Raw genomic sequence first — 16,727 nt, 5'->3', positions numbered from 1 at the left:
ACACCACCCTTCCATAACTTCTTGTTCTCACTTCTCCAGTGGTGTCATCAGCTAATCTTGTTGTTCTGCCTTCAAATATATGCAGAATGCGGATGTCTTTTTACCACCTGCTCCAAGCCACCACCATTTCTTGCCTAGATACTGCAATAGCTTCCTGTTTTCCTTGGTTTCCCTGTTTTTTTCCCTTGCCCTACAATCTTTTCTCAACTCAGTAGCCAGAGAGTAATCCTATTAATTGTAAGGTTATATCAAGATTTCTCAACTTTGACACTACAGACATTTTATTAGGCCCAATAATTTTTGTTATAGGGAATTGTCTGCTGTGTTCTGGGGTATTGAGCAGCATCTCTGACCGTTCTACCTACTAGATTCTGGTAGTATCTGCCCCCAGTTGTGACAGCCAAAAATGTCTCCAGATACTGCCAAATGCCCTTCTCCAGATACTGCCAAATCACCTCTGGCTGGGCACCAGTGGCTTATATCACCCTTCTGCCCAAAACTTTGTGATTGTTTTCCCTTTCACTGAGAGTAAATACTGAAGTCCATGTATTTAATAGCTCATATGGCCCTACCTGACCTGGCCACTCCCTTTAACTCTTTGACCTTACCTGCTTCTACCCTTCCTTCTTACACTGAACCAGTTGCACTGACTTCCTACTAAAGCTACTTATATCTATTAGAGGCTTTGTTCTGTTTTCTCTGCCCAGAACACACTTCCAGATTTCTCCATGGCTAATTCCTTCAGTTCTGTTCAAATTTCATTTTGCCAATAAGGCATATCCTAGTCACTCTATCTTACCTGCAATCTGTCCTACTCCCACGATACTTCTGGTCTCACTTACCTGTTTTTCCCCCCCATAATATTTCTCACCTTGCAAAATTATATAAATGATTTACTTCTGTTTTTGTGTTTATCATCCCTATTAGTGTATGTGACCCTACAAAGACATTACTCACATTAGTTTCTTGCCTTAATTATTACCAATGTCTTTGTTGTGGTCAAAAACAAATTATTTTTTAGGGGTGCCTGGTCAGTTAAGCATCCAGCTCTTGATTTTGGCTCAGGTCACGATCTCCCAGTTTGTGAGATCGAGCCCTGCTGTCAGTGCGGAGCCTGCTTGGGATTCTGTCTCTCTCTCGCTCTCTGCCCCTCCCCCTGCTCAAGCTCTCTCTCAAAATAAAAATAAATAAACTTTAAAAAATACTTTTAAAATGAATGGAGAAGGTAAAGTTAGAGCTAGATATGGAAGGATGGATGGGATTTGTGTAGTTATAGATTAAGGGGAAGCAAAGAGTAGAAGAAAGATGGCACAAACAAAAGTCCAAGATACAGAAATGTATAGGTCTGTATGAAGATAGGTTTTTAGTTATACCAGCCTGACTGGAGTTAAGGGTTCAGGATTTGGTGTAGAAGAAAAATACATCTAGGAAGGTAGGTTGGAGCAAGACTGAACACAGTGTCAGAGAATATGGACTGTAATCCTATCAACAATGGGAGTCATTTAATCTTTGTGAGTTGGAGAGTTGATAATGGTGAAAGTAGTGTATTGCAACAGACACTGGTTTGGCTTATTCAAAATCCACTCCAGACTCCTAATGTCCCTTCCTGTGGGTTAGAGGCTGAAAAGCTATGGTTTCCAGATTCTCCAGCTAGGGATCCAGATATTTCATTTCTACCAATTACATACACTTGTCTGAGGCTTTAAATTCAAAACTGAGTTAAAACAGGGAGAAAATCAGGATATGTGACATTTATTTTGCTGGAAGCAAGGCATTTATAGTTCTAGAGTTAGTATGTAAAAAACAGCGAAGTCATTTGGTCTTCTAGTCCTGTTAACAAGTCCTCTCCTACTCCAACAGGTAAGGGTAGTTTAATAGGCTGTTTTAATTGTAACTATAATTTTTCTAAAGCAATAATTATTTATTTGTAATTTAAGCTTATCTATACCTAAACAAGTGTGTTTTCTAATATATCTACCAAGCATGTATATTTTTATAATACAAAAATTGCTATTCTTTTTTTTTTTTTTTAAGTTTATTTATGTAATCTCTACTCCCAGCATGGGGCTCAAACTCATAACCCCAGGGTCAAGAGTTGCATGCTTTTCCTATTGAGACAACCACGCACCCCCAAAATTTGCTATTCTTAAGAAAACTTGGGGTGCCTTGGTGGCTCAGTCGGTTAAGCATCTGACTTTGGCTCAGGTCATGATCTCATAGTTTCTAAATTCTAGCCTTGCGTCGGGCTCTGTGCTGACAGCTCAGCCTGGAGTCTGCTTCAGATTCTGTGTCTCCCTCTCTCTGCCTCTCCCCCACTTGTGCTCGCTCACACTCTCTCTCAAAAATAAATAAACATTTTCTTTAAAAAAAAGCTTTTAATAAATAAATAAAAAGAATAGTAAAACTTGTTCTTCCTGAAAATATCAGAATTTGCCTTTAAGTTAGCGCTTTGCATTTCAATAATTTTCTGTTTCTTTAGGAAGGGGAAAAGTATTATTGTTGATTTCTTATACCTTGATAGTAATCTTGTAAGTCTAAAAAGGTAAGGGCCCTTGGGGCACCTGGGTAGCTCAGTCAGTTAAGCATCAGACTTCGGCTCAGGTCACGATCTGTATGTGGGTTTGACCCTGCGTCAGGCTCTAAATAAAAGTTTAAAAACAATTAAAAAATAAATAAAAATAAAAAGGTAGGGGCCCTGTTTTGGTAGAAGAATTCCTAATTTTGAGATAAAATCCTATATCCGGAAGGCTTTCCTTGTAGCTCCAATGAGGTTCAAAGGGAATAAATCTGTTATTTTAAAAACTCCTTTCCTACAGTTTAAACCCCATTTCAAAAAGGTATGATTTCTAAGATTAGGGTATGGGTTAGGGCCAGAATAATGGTTAGGGTTAGGGACAGTGTGAGGATATGTGCCTATTATCCAGTACTTCAGAGACCTCTCCAGAAGGATAACTTCAGGGTTAAGATTAGAGGTTAGAGTTAGGCACATACCCTCACACTGTCCCTAACCCTAACTCTAACCATTATTCTGTCACTAAACCGAACCCTAATACTAGATCTAAGGGGAAAAAAAGATTTGGTGTATATATAAAATGGAATATTACTCAACCATAAAAATGAATGAAATCTTGCCATTTGCAACAACACAGATGAAGCTAGAGAGTATTTATTATGCCAAGCAGAATAAGTCAGAGAAAAACAAATACTAGATGACTTCACACATATGTGGAATTTTAAGAAACAAAACAAACGAGCAGATGGAAAAAAAAAAAAAGGAGCAGAGAGGCAAACCAAGAAATAGACACTTAACTATAGATAACACACAGATGGTTACAAGAGCGGGGGCGGTGGGGTGTGGGGAGTTGGCGTTAAATAGGTGATGGAGAATAAGGAGTGCACTTGTGAGGAGCATCCAGGGTTGTATGGAAGTGTTAACTCACTATATTGTACACCAGGATCTAATTTGACACTGTATGTTAACCAACTGGAATTAAAATAAAAACTTTAAGAAAATATATAATTTCTAAAACTGAAAGCCACAGATACTTCGCTTAACTGGGAGTTAATAATATATTAGGTGTTTGTCTCCCTTGAAAAGATCCTCAACTGTTAAAATTCTCCTGGTCATGGTCATAAGAATTTTGTACCTAAATGCAATATATGGTTGATTTTAGATATCTGGATCCAGTTTTTTTCCCCATATCTATTTCACAGTTTGTGTTCTTTCCACAGCTTATTCCTGCCCATAATATGGAAAAGGAAATTAATTCCTAATCCTGTTGTTATTTAACCCAAAAATTCCCTTGAGTCTCCTTTTGTTGTTAACGCATCACTAAATGCACATAACACATAGGAATAAATACCTGATATTGTAGTTCATTATTTGTATTATTATTTAGCTAATCTCATCAGTGTTTTAAGATTTATATTGCATTGTATAATAAAAACTACCTCATCTTGTTCACTACTAATTCATGTGTACTTAGTGTATTTAATATGAACTTCTAATGAACTTCTAATGCTATAAAAATTCCTTCTCTAACCTTTTACAAAAGAATTGCTTATATCTTATGGAAGAAATGTTTAATGTTCAATTTGTAGGTTATCGAAGACAATGGTGTTCGAAGAGTTGTTGTGGTTCCTCAGGCACCAGAGTTTCATCCTGGTGGTCACACAGTTCTACACCGTTCTCCACATCCTCCTCCTCTGCCTGGTTTCATTCCTGTCCCAACCATGATGCCCCCTCCACCACGCCATATGTACTCCCCAGTGACCGGAGCTGGAGACATGGCAACACAGTATATGCCACAGTATCAGTCTTCTCAAGTATATGGAGATGTAGGTAAGATAAAAAATATTCCTATTTTATGGAATTAGTTCTTCTTTACTTGGATAGAACAGATGCTGTCTATCCTGTTATATAAAAGAAATGACCAACCTAGTGTCATACTTATGTTCTCTTGCCCCAGCACTGTGTTAAGTATTTCATCCTCATGATCACCCTTCAAAGCAAAAAGTAAACAAAATCAAAAAGGTAAAATAACTTATATCATGCAGCAATATTTAGTGAGGATATGTTCAAACTAGAGCTTTTCTTCTCTGTCTTGCCAACTAGGCTCTGAGGAAAGTTTTCAGCCAGGAGTAATCATACTGTTGTTAAATCCTTAAAGCTGTGATGCCACTTACCAAAGTTGCTAGGTTATGTAAAGGATTGAAAAAACAAAATAAGATACAACATTGGCCCCCAGGGAGTTAACAAATTATTGGGAAGAATAGACAACCACACACACATCCACAAAGAAGTAATCTTATTCTTTCTTATGGGTTTAAATACCATATACTAATTCCTCTCAGATTTGTATCTCCAGCCAAAACCTGGCCTCTAAGCTTCAGAAGGCTTAATTTCTTCTTGATACCTCCACTTAAATGTCTCATGCATCTCAGTTATATTGTTTCTAAACATAAATCTCAATCATGTAGCCTGCTTTTTCTCTGTCGTCTTTGTCTTGATACGTGATACCACTGCCACTCAGTTTGCTCAAGTGAAAGGCATATAGTCAAATTTGATTGTTACTTCTTTAACCCCTGCATCAATTGTTACCAGCTTTACTTTCAGAAGTTTCCCAGTTTTATCTACTTTTTTCCCCACTTCTACTCAAATCTAGTCCACTGTCAGCTCTTGTCAGAACAACTGCAAGAGCAGTTTTCCAGTTGGTTCTCTGCTGTCATTCTTGCCCCCAGCCATCCAAGCTCAGCCAGAGTGATCATTTTAAAATATAAATCTGATTTCTATTTTTATTTAAACATTTCATTTTATTTAGAATAAAATCCTGAACCTTGCCTTAGACCAGGATTTCTCAACCTCTGTACTCTTGATATTTGGGAATGGATGAGTCTTTGTTTTGGAGCACAAAACTGCATTGTAGGATATTCAGGAGAAGCCATGCTGTCTACCTACCAGATGACAGTAGCATATCAACCCACCCTCCCCTATCCTCACCCAGTTGTGACAACTAAAATTATCTCCACACATTGCTGAATGAACCCTATGGGCCAAAATTGGCCTTGGTTGCAAACCACTGGCCTGGATAAGGCCCTGCCCTGTGGCCTCTGACTGCTTTCTTCTACTTGTCCCCATCCCACCCCCTTCAGCTTTTCAAAACCTCCAAGCTCTTTTTGAGAACACCATGTTCTCTCTGCCAGGATTGCTCTTTTCCCTTTTCTGTAGAAGGCTCTGTTTTTTTCCCGATAGATTTCAGCTTTCATAGAGACCCTCTGTGGTCTTATCAGTCACTCACACTGAAACCTGTTTCCTTCACAGAACTTAACACAATTTGATTTTGTTTTAATTTGTATGTCTGTCTTCGTTGTTTGACAGTAAACCCCCTGAGAACTAAATCTTTTTTATTTGTCACCTGCACTTAGTAGTATCTATCATTAATGTTTAGTAAATTTACAGAGTAAACAACTCTAAATATAGAACTTTAAATACACAGCATAGCCTATAAGCAGTATCTTATATGTTATGTCATGTATCATGTATACTTTTCAAACTTAACTTCTGTTGCCCAAGTAATGCATATTGATTCTGTGGGTCTGGATGGAGTTTGGGTTTCTGCATCTCTAACAAACTCCCAGGTAAGGCTCATGCAGTGGTCCAGTGAAAACTTGAGTAGTAAGAGTTTATACTACAAATCAGTCTCATTCTTCTATTATGACTTATTTTTAAAAAGGTGTTTGAGAAAATTACAATAAAAAACTAGATGTGATAATTATTGCTATTTCGCATTGTTAGAACCCATTGTTGTTCAGAGGGGATATTAGAATACATGGATATGATTCATAATGTTGTGAAGGAAAGTGAAAAATACAAACCCATTAAAGAGTACAAATTTAAAAACTAGCTACCCGGTGATGGAAGACAAGAGTCGTATTGTATTTAAGATTATAAGCCAAAGCATCTACCACTGGATCCAAATAACAGTTTTATAACCAGTAGCTGCCTCCGTGAAAAGGAAATTCTAGCTCCTTCATATAAATATATGCACAATATGTATATTTGATATAAATGTTCAATCAATATGTTGTTTTTATGTCTAGCATTTTTTCATTTAGGCTACTTAAGGCTTAGTTCAAGAGTGTAGCATGATGATACTCCCTGCTTATGGCTGAAAAGTACTACATTATGTGGATATGACATTGTTTACTCATTTATTAACTGATGGGCATTTGAGTTGTTTCCACTTTTTGTCTATTACGAATAATGATGCCTTGACAGTTGTAAACAAGTAGACAGGTTTTCACTTCTGGGTATATATCTAAGAGTGGAATTGCTGGCTTATATAGTAATTTTATGTTTAACTTCTTGAGAAGCTGCAAAACTTTTCTTTAGTGTTTGCACTATTTTACGTTTCTATCAGCAATGTGTGAGGGTTCTAATTTCTCCATATCCTTGTTAAAACTTGATTCTAGCCATTCTGGTAAGTATGAACTTTTGTCTCATTGTGGTTTTCATTTGCTTGTCTCATTACTGATATTGAACATCTTTTCATTTGCTTTAGTGGCCATTTGTTTATCTTCTTTCAAGAGATGTCCGTTCAAATCCTGCACTCATTTTTTTATTTGGGTTATTTGTCTTTTTATTGTTGAGCTGTAATAGTTTTGATGTATTCTGGATACAAGTCCTTATCAGATTTATGATATGCAGGTATTTTCTCCCATATTGTCTTTTCACTTTCTCAGTGGTATCCTTTAATGCAGAAAAGAAAATTTTGGTGAATCTGATTTATTTTTCTTGGATTGCTTGTGCTTTTGGTGTCATATCAAAGAAACTATTATCTAACCCAAAGTCATACAGATTTACAGCTGTGTTTCCTTCTATGAGTTTAATAGTTTTACTTCCTACATTTAGGTCTTTGACTCATTTTAATTTTTGTATATGGTGTGAGGTAGGTGTCCAGACTCATTCTTTTACATGTAGATAACCAAATGCCTATGTTTTTTTATTCTAATGTTTTATGTACCTATCCTTGTAATACTCATTTCAAGAGTATTGTACTAATTTTCTTAAGACACTGATAAATGAAAACTTTACTAAGATTTTTGAGGCTTTTTAAAAAATGTTTTTCTCATTACAGATTTTAAATTGAAACTAAAAAACTCTGAAGACAATTAATTTAACAATATTTTTGGAGTTTGTTGATTTTATTATAGTGTTATGTGACTTTTAGTAGAATAAATATGTTCTTCTGAATCACACCCTTGAGTTTATGATATACAGAGATGCAGTATTTTGTACCTGGATTCTGTTGTTAGTAAACAATCCCACTTTTTTTCCTTAACTCCTGAAACTTTTTCAGTGATGATTTGGTTTGTGGTGTTTTGTTTTTTGTTTTGTTTTAGTCGTCAGGGAATTTAGGCAGGTGGTGGTTTTCTGTTTACTTATTTTATATGTTTGAAGTTGAAAGAGATGCTAAAAATGATGGCTACAAAAGAGCAGAAGAAAAAAAGAACTGTACACATTTCAATTCAGATCTTATTCCCCACCTATGATTGTCATAACATACCACCAAGCTGCTTCTGTGGAGATTAATAGTTAATTGGGAAAAGATGAAGAAGAGAAATATCTCTAAATTTATTTGATATATGTAATTATAATCAAAAAGTTTGGTTCTGTCAGTTGATGGATAAATAGAAATAGCTTTGTTTTGCAGAATTATTCTTTGAAATGTTTCATAATAATTTTTATATAATGTAATGATAAATTTATTTCCCATTCCTTCTATTTTATTTCTTCTTAGATGCTCACTCTACACATGGAAGGTCCAACTTTAGAGATGAAAGATCTAGCAAAACATATGAACGTTTGCAGAAAAAATTAAAGGATCGCCAAGGAACACAGAAGGATAAAATGAGCAGTCCACCATCATCACCCCAGAAATGCCCTTCTCCCATAAATGAACATAATGGGCTTATAAAAGGGCAAAATGCTAGTGGTGTAAACATAGGTTCAACAAAGAACAAGTCCGGGAAAGGGAAAGGTGGTGCACAAATTGATACAGAAATAGAAGGTAACAGTTTAAAACACTCATCTATCTATTCCTGTTGGTACTTTTCATCATTATTTAATCAACCAAAAGTATATTCTTTCAGTTATTTCATCATGCTTCAGATAAGCTGTAGATTAAGAACACTTCTAAATGTGAGAAAAAGTTTTAGAACCCAAATTGTTGCTAGGGTACTTCTTATAATTTGGGAAAGCTCAATTAGTAATTTCACTTATATTGTAAATTTTACTAGCCAAGAGAAATTTCTGTCTGAAAGAAAAACCCTAATAAGGTTCATTCAGATTCATTTTCCTCTCTTTCTGTGCCTTTGACATGGCTGTTCTGGTTTTTATCAACTTTAGTTTTTTATTTCTCCCAACTTCTTTATATGTAAGTCCTTGAAAGCAACTCATTGTGTCATTTACCAGTCTATCTATATACTCTGTAGTTAGGATTGAGTAGTCTCCATTACTTTCTTCAGAAGTTTTTTTTCTCTTAAAATCCCCATATTTCCCTAGGAACCTTCCCCAGCTTGTGAGTAATTTCTACTATTTGAACTCTGAGTACTACTTCCTTTTCTTTATGATTTCCGTTCCTCACAAACACACTTTAATGCTTTAACAACCTCATAACTGTTATATTAACAAAAATATTTCCCCATATATTTGAGACCTTCTGATCATTCTGAAATCAGAATGAATGATATTTCAGAAGAGTTAAGCTAAAGTTTCAGATATATCAGTTATGAATACAAGTTCTGGTCAAGTCATTTATATTTTTATTTTGGGAACCATAGTTAAGACCTTTTAAGAAACAAATAGTTAACTTGTAACTGTTAAGAGGTAGGAGATTGGGAAATGAGAATTTCAGAGAGTATTTTTTTTTTAACTATGAAAAACAATATACTTTATATTAGAAAAACTTAGTGACTGGTTCAGATATATATATAATGGTATTATAATTAGTGATCGCAGTTAAAATGGAAATAGAAACTGAAGTGAAGAAACCTGAAGAGCCACAAACTGCTGAATACGAACTAAAGTAAAAACTAGGAAATAAAAATCTCAGATTACAAACATAGTTTCAGAAGACACATTGTGGAGGGAGAGGGATGAATGTATTTAGTTCATTTTTTAATATTCTTTTTTTTTTTTTTAAGAGAAAGATGAAGAAACTAAAGCTTTTGAAGCACTTCTTTCCAACATTGTCAAACCAGTGGTAAGTATTGTATGTATTTTCTTGACATTTATATTTAGTATTATTCACATAGGATTTTGGTATATTTTAATTAAGTCCTTTCTTAAAACCATATTAGAGGTACACGTGACTCTTGATCGTGAGCCGTGAGTTCGAGCCCCAAATTGGGTGTAGAAATTACTTAAATAAAAATTTAGGGTGCCTGGGTGGCTCAGTTGCTTAAGCGTCTGACTCTTGGTTTTGACTCAGGTCATGATCTCACAGTTCATGAGTTCGAGCCCCACATGCAGCTCCATGCAGACAGTGCAGACCCTGCCTGGGATTCTGTCTCCCTCTCTTCCTGCCCCTCCCCTGCTTGCTCGCTCTCTCTCAATCTCTGAAAAATAAGTAAATAAATTTAATAAATAATTTTTTTTAAAAAGCTGTATTATAAGTAATGTGATATCAATAATGGATTAGTGTAGATCTCATATAAGGAGAGATCTATTGATCAGTGAAGCAGAATAGTCAGTCAAGAATTCATTTCTTTTATGTTTTTTTTTTATTTTTTGAGAGAGCGTGAGCAGGGGAGGGTCAGAGAGAGGATCCGAAGCAGGCTCTGTTGCTGACAGGCTGACACCAGCAAGCCCAGTGCAGGGCTCAAACTCACGACAACCGTGAGATCACGACCTGAGCCGAAGTCGGACCCTCAACTGACTAAGCCACCCAGGCACCCCCAAGAATTCATTTTTTAAACTAGGATTTAATATATGCTTCATGTGTCATTAAGCAATGACGTTGAAAATCATTGGAAGAGACAAGGATGTAATAAATAATGTGAGTACCACTGATCATCAGTTTTCTAAAAATCTGTTTATACTATTTCCATGTGAAATGTATTCAGTTAACTCTAGATGTAAAAAGAATTAAACTATAGAAGAAAGTTAATATTCCCTAGCCCTTATAAGTATAGATGTAACAGCAGAAATCAGAAAATCAGCAAAAGGTATGGCAGTAAAACTGGCTACGTAAAATTTTCTGCTTGTTTTTTAAATAGCCTAAGTAAAGGCTATCATTCCTAATAGGAAATATATTTACATCAGATTTGACATAAGATTAATTTTATTTATTTATTTATTTTTTAATATATGAAATTTATTGTCAAATTGGTTTCCATACAACACCCAGTGCTCATCCCAAAAGGTGCCCTCCTCAATACCCATCACCCACCCTCTCCTCCCTCCCACCCCCCATCAACCCTCAGTTTGTTCTCAGTTTTTAACAGTCTCTTATGCTTTGGCTCTCTCCCACTCTAACCTCTTTTTTTTTTTTTTTTTTTCTTTTTCCCCCTCCCCCATGGGTTCCTGTTAAGTTTCTCAGGATCCACATAAGAGTGAAACCATATGGTATCTGGCTTTCTCTGTATGGCTTATTTCACTTAGCATCACACTCTCCAGTTCCATCCACGTTGCTACAAAAGGCCATATTTCATTTTTTCTCATTGCCACGTAGTATTCCATTGTGTATATAAACCACAATTTCTTTATCCATTCATCAGTTGATGGACATTTAGGCTCTTTCCATAATTTGGCTATTGTTGAGAGTGCTGCTATGAACATTGGGGTACAAATGCCCCTATGCATCAGTACTCCTGTATCCCTTGGATAAATAAATGCTCATACAAATTGAATTTTTTAAGCCCATTAAAAAATGAGCTCCACTCTGACAGTGCAGAATCTGTTGTGTCTCCATCTCTCTCTGCCCCTCCTCTCCTCACTTGCTCTCTCTCTCAAACAGAACTGAGTTTATACATGTAAATTATAGAAACATGTGCAAAATTATTCCATAGTAATAGCTAATGCAAGTTTACTAGTGTCAGACTCTATTCAAAGTACTTCGAAAACATATCCATTATTTTCTTTAATTCCAGAACAACCTTCTGTGTACTATTTTCCCTATTTTACAGAAGAGGAATCTGAAGCAAGAGCGGGTTTAATAAGTAGTATTGAAATTCAGTCAATGTCCTTCCAAGATCTATGTATATCACTAGATTTACTAAAAAAAGAAATTTGCAAGCCTTAATAGGATTGGTATTTGAATGACATACTGGCTAATACCAGCAGTATTTACTTGTTATAGTATATAATATTAAAAGTGTAATTTTTCAGGCCATAAATTGTGGAATAATTCTTTTAAAGAATTTCTTGCCCAGCATTATGAGGAAGATGTAATTTTGTAAAATAAGTCCTGTGTCATAAAACAAAGTAATGCTGATTGTTTTGTTTTGCTTTGTTTTATTTTAGTTTGTTTTTATAGTTTGGGTAGCTATAACTCCTTTACTAAATTACTTGTGAGGTGTAGGTCAGGAGAGAGAGAGAGAGAGAGAGAGAGAGAGAGAGAGAGAGAGAGAGTGTGTGTGTGTGTGTGTGTGTGTGTGTGTGTGTGTGTGTGTGTGTGTAGTTGTTTTCACATGCTCTGGTTCATTTAGAGCATCAAGCTAAATGAGTTTTCACTTACTCATTCCATAAATATTTGACCAGTAATAAAATCCCACATGCTGTGCTAAAAGCTGGGGATAGGATGAAAAGCAAAGGATAGGTATGGCCCCTGCCGTCAGAGCTTCAGTTAGTAGAATAAATCATGCAGTAAATATAAAATTCTATCTGTGAAGTGCCAGAACAAAGAGATACAGTGCTACAAGAAAATACAATAATAGGGGGGCTAGGCCTTGACAGGGTGTGAAAATAAATTTCCCTAAGGAAGAATAATTGAACTGAAATTTAAAGAAAAAGTAGTAATTGGATGTTGTGGGCTATGGGTGGAGGTGGGAATTAGTGTGGGGAGAGTAGTGCAAAGTGACCAGTGTTTGAAAAATACTGAACATGGCACATTTGAGAACCCCCCCCCCAAAAAAAAGCTCACTCAGTGTGACTCAGATGCAGCGTGTAGGGGAGAACATGGTGCTAATCTCAGCCTCAGCTACACATTCAGGGGTTGAGTGACCTACAAGTCACTTAACCTTTCTGAAACTACTTCTTCCATAAAATGGAGTATAATGGTATTGTATTTCCTCACGTGCTAGAAATAATTAACTGTATAGATGAAAGTATTTGTCTTTATTATTGGGCTTCTTTGAAACTGTTTTAAGTCTCATTCTGTCAAAATCTACTGACATCTTTTTTTTTTCTTTTTTCCTCCCTCCCACCCCCTATTTTAATAATGCTTAAAATTAGACATGGATTGCCTTTTATTCAGTACCTTTTTACTTTCAGAATTTTTATCCCTCTCCTTTTCCTTTTAATGTTCACTGAAACGTCTGATGACTCCAGGTTTCCTTAGACTCGACCTTTGAGTTATCTTCAGAATAATTCTCTCACTTCCTGATCCCAGTATCCATACAAGGGGATTGTCATTTCAGTAGCTTCCTAACTACTGTTTTAGCTGAAAACAGCTACTACCTAGAAGTGAGTTCAGTATGGAGGCATTGTGTAATGGGAAAAGAACTGATTTATTCAGGTCCTAGTCACTACTAGTTGAGTGACTTCAAAGAAGTCACCTAATCTTTCTGAATACGTTTCTTCTGTAAAATGTATCTTTTTTTGTCTTAGAGGGTAATTGCAAGAATCAAATGAGATGAATATAAAAGCAAATTTTACCTCTAAAGTAGCATACAAATAGAAGACTCATTTCAGATGATTTCCATATATTTATGTACTTATGTAAGTTCATAGGATATTTTACTGAAAAAAGTTACCAGGAATGGAATTCTTGAACTATAAAGCAAATTTTTATGATAGTTCCCAAGTAGCTCTACACAAAGATCATACCAATACATACTCTAATATATAGTCTTACCTACATTTAAGAGAGTGTGCATTTCTCCAAACCCTTAACACAATGGTTATTACTAGCTTTTTAATCTTGCCAATGTGTTGGAAGAAAATTGGTACCTTGTCTTAATTTGCATTTATTTAATTATGAATGCAATTACATGAAAATAAACTAAAAATGGATTAAAGGTCTAAATTTGAGACCTGAAAACATAAAACTCCTAGAAGAAAACATGGGCAACAATTTGTTTGACATCGGCCATAGAACATTTTTCTATATATGTCTCCTTAGGCAAGGAAACAAAAGCAAAATTAAACTATTGGGACTACACCAGTATGAGATACCACTTTACACCTGTCAGAATGGCTAAAATCAAAAAGAATATAACAAATGTTGGCAAGGATGTGGAGAAAAAGGAACCCTCATACACTTTAGTGGGAATGCAAATTGGTGTAGCCACTATGAAAAACAATATGGAGGTTCTTCAAAAAATGAAAAACATAACTATTATATGATCCAGTAATTCGATTACTGGGTTTTTACCCAAAGAAAACAAAAACACTAATTCAACACTAATTCAAAAAGACCTATGCACTCTTATGTTACAGCATTACTTACAATAGCTAAGTATGGAAGCAATCCTAAGCATCCATTCATAGATGAATGAATAAAGACGTGGTATATAGGTAACATATATACAATGGAATATTACTCAGCCATAAAAAAGAATGAAATCTCACCATTTGCAACAACATGGATGGACCTAGAGAGTATAATGCTAAGTGAAATGAGTCAGAGAAAGACAAATATCATATGATTTCACTCCTATGTGGAATTTAAGAGGCAAAACAGATGAACAAACAAGAAAAGAGACCAAAAAATAGACTCTTAAATACATAGAACAAACTGGTGGTTGCCAGAGGGGAAATTAATGTGGGGATGGGTGAAAAAGATAAAGGGGATTAAGAATACATTTATCAGGGGTGCTTGGCTGGCTCAGTTCAGTGGAGCATGTGACTCTTGATCTTGGGGTTGTGAATTCAAGCCCCACAATGGGTTTAGAGTTTACTTAAAAATAAAATCTTAAAAAAAAAAGAAAAGTATACACTTACCATGGTGAGCACTAAGAAATGTATAGAATTGTTCAGTCTCACTGTATTGTACACCTGAAACTAATACAACGTTGTATATATACTTCAACCCATTTCTATAAACCTTAACACAGTGGACATATTACTAACTTTTTAATCTTCCTAGTCTGTTGGATGAAAAGTGGTATCTTGTTTTAATTTACATTTATTTAATTGTGACTGCATTTACACATCATTTGTTAGATTATCAAATTATATTTCTTTAGTCAGTTTATATCCTTTGCTCATTTTCCTCGAGTTGTTTTCTTACTGTAAGACACTTCATTTTTATTTTTTTTTAATTAAAAGCTGGGAGCACAAGCAGAGGAGAGGGGCAGAAAGGGAGAGGGGGAGGCCAGGGGGGAGAGAGAGAGAAAGAGATCTCAAGTTCCATGCTCACACAGAGCCTGACACAAGACTAAGTCCCACTACCCTGGGATCATGATCTGAGCCACAATCAAGAGTTAGACACTAGACTGAAACAGGTACCCCATAAGATACTTTCTAAATTGAGGAAATGAACCTTTTCAAATACGTTATAAGTGGACTTTTTCCCCCATTCTTTTTTGTGTATGGTGTTTACACTAATAGTTTTAAATGGCCCATAATGGTCCTTGGATTTTTTTATTGAACCCATTTGCCCTTTCACAATAAATTATATCTCTTCTACAAGTGGATAGGCTTCTGTTTGTGAGCCATTTGTATAAGTAGATACAGATATATTTTGTTTAATCTTGAAACCTCATTAGATTTTCATTGTTCCTTGTGCTCATTACAGTTGTTTCAGACAGCTCTAAATATTATGTTTTTGCAGGCCTCAGACATCCAGTCAAGGACAGTAGTACTAACCTGGTCACCTCCTTCCAGCTTCATAAATGGTGAAACAGATGAGACTACTGTGCCAGAGCTCTATAGTTATGATATTCTGGTCTCAAGTACTGGGAAAGATGGGAAATATAAAAGTGTATATGCGTAAGTATTTGTTATGTTTTACTCCCTCCCATTATATAAGCCAGGGGTTTATATAAAGAGCTTAATACTAATTTTGTTCTGTTTTTCTCTCTTGATGCTTTCATTTTGAATCTATTAATTGATAATTGATACTGATTTCAGTGTATGTAATCCAGATGCCAGCTGGTACACATCTGTCTACACTCCCTTGGAATAATTGCTTTCATTGGCCACATTCAGCTTTAGTAGTTTTCAGTAGACTCCCTAATAAATGTTTCACTGTTCACATATTCCTGAGATAAAAGTATAAATTGTAGTAGTAGAAGCCCAGATCAGAAATGGAGAACTCTTAGATTGTGAACTTGTGAAATCAGGTAATTGTCCTCCAAGGAGTTGGCTTTAATTCTTATATGTCAAGCTAATGCCCTATTGTAAAATGAAGTTAGTATCATTGTTCCTTATTTGTATGTTGGTATGTTAATAATCATATTTTGATTGGTTCAAAAGTTTTATTTCCTTGGGTCAAAAGTTTTATTACACACCAAGAAGCCTTAGAGTCATTGGCTAAAAATGTGACATTTATGACTGACAGTTGTAAAATAGTTATTTCCGTTTGTCAAATAGAAATGGTTTATATTGCTTATTCTAATGGAAAAGTAAAGAGTGAAGTTGATTATTATAATTTAAGCACTGGGAAGATTGCAAAAGGGTTAGTCATTTGAATGATGATAATTAACATAGAACACTGGACACATAGCCTTCTTGGTATCTTTTCAAAAAATAGCTAATGTAAGGAAGAAAGGAAAGTGAAACTGCTCCAGTATCTATCATCTAGTAACGTAGGGTTAGAAAAATGTCCTGTCTCCTTCTCTCTATTGAGACTTACTTGTGTTTATTCTATTCATATGTCTTAAAGGAGACAGAGTTACCTATGGGGTAAATAAGAGATAAAAGACCATTAACATCAAGGTTTCTTTTTATGTTAATGGCTGCTTCTAGTTAGTTATAGCTGTCTGCTAAGATGAAGCATTTATTTCCATTTGCAGCCTGATCAGAGAGCAGAAGAGGGACATTAGTCACCTTCTTTACTCTG

At 35.4% G+C, this 16,727-nt stretch overlaps 1 protein-coding gene across 6 annotated transcripts in view; it reads left to right on the top strand.

Annotated features, from left to right (window-relative positions):
• FNDC3A (fibronectin type III domain containing 3A) overlaps window positions 1-16,727 on the top strand; it is a 146,101-nt gene that overhangs the window by 92,973 nt on the left and 36,401 nt on the right. For 5 of the 6 annotated variants that reach the window (XM_023251406.2, XM_023251397.2, XM_045052765.1 and 2 more), the window contains 4 exons: window positions 4,102-4,342; window positions 8,301-8,570; window positions 9,706-9,764; window positions 15,498-15,655. In XM_023251406.2, the coding sequence (XP_023107174.1) occupies window positions 4,102-4,342; window positions 8,301-8,570; window positions 9,706-9,764; window positions 15,498-15,655 (728 nt within the window). Of the gene's footprint in view, window positions 1-1,523; window positions 1,861-4,101; window positions 4,343-8,300; window positions 8,571-9,705; window positions 9,765-15,497; window positions 15,656-16,727 lie in introns of those variants that run through there. The other variant, XM_045052773.1, reaches the window with a different exon arrangement.

The sequence above is a fragment of the Felis catus genome, chromosome A1 (genome assembly GCF_018350175.1).
Source record: "Felis catus isolate Fca126 chromosome A1, F.catus_Fca126_mat1.0, whole genome shotgun sequence".
Lineage (NCBI taxonomy): Eukaryota > Metazoa > Chordata > Mammalia > Carnivora > Felidae > Felis > Felis catus.
Note: the sequence above shows the minus strand (reverse complement) of the source record. Positions and strands in the feature narration are given on the sequence as shown.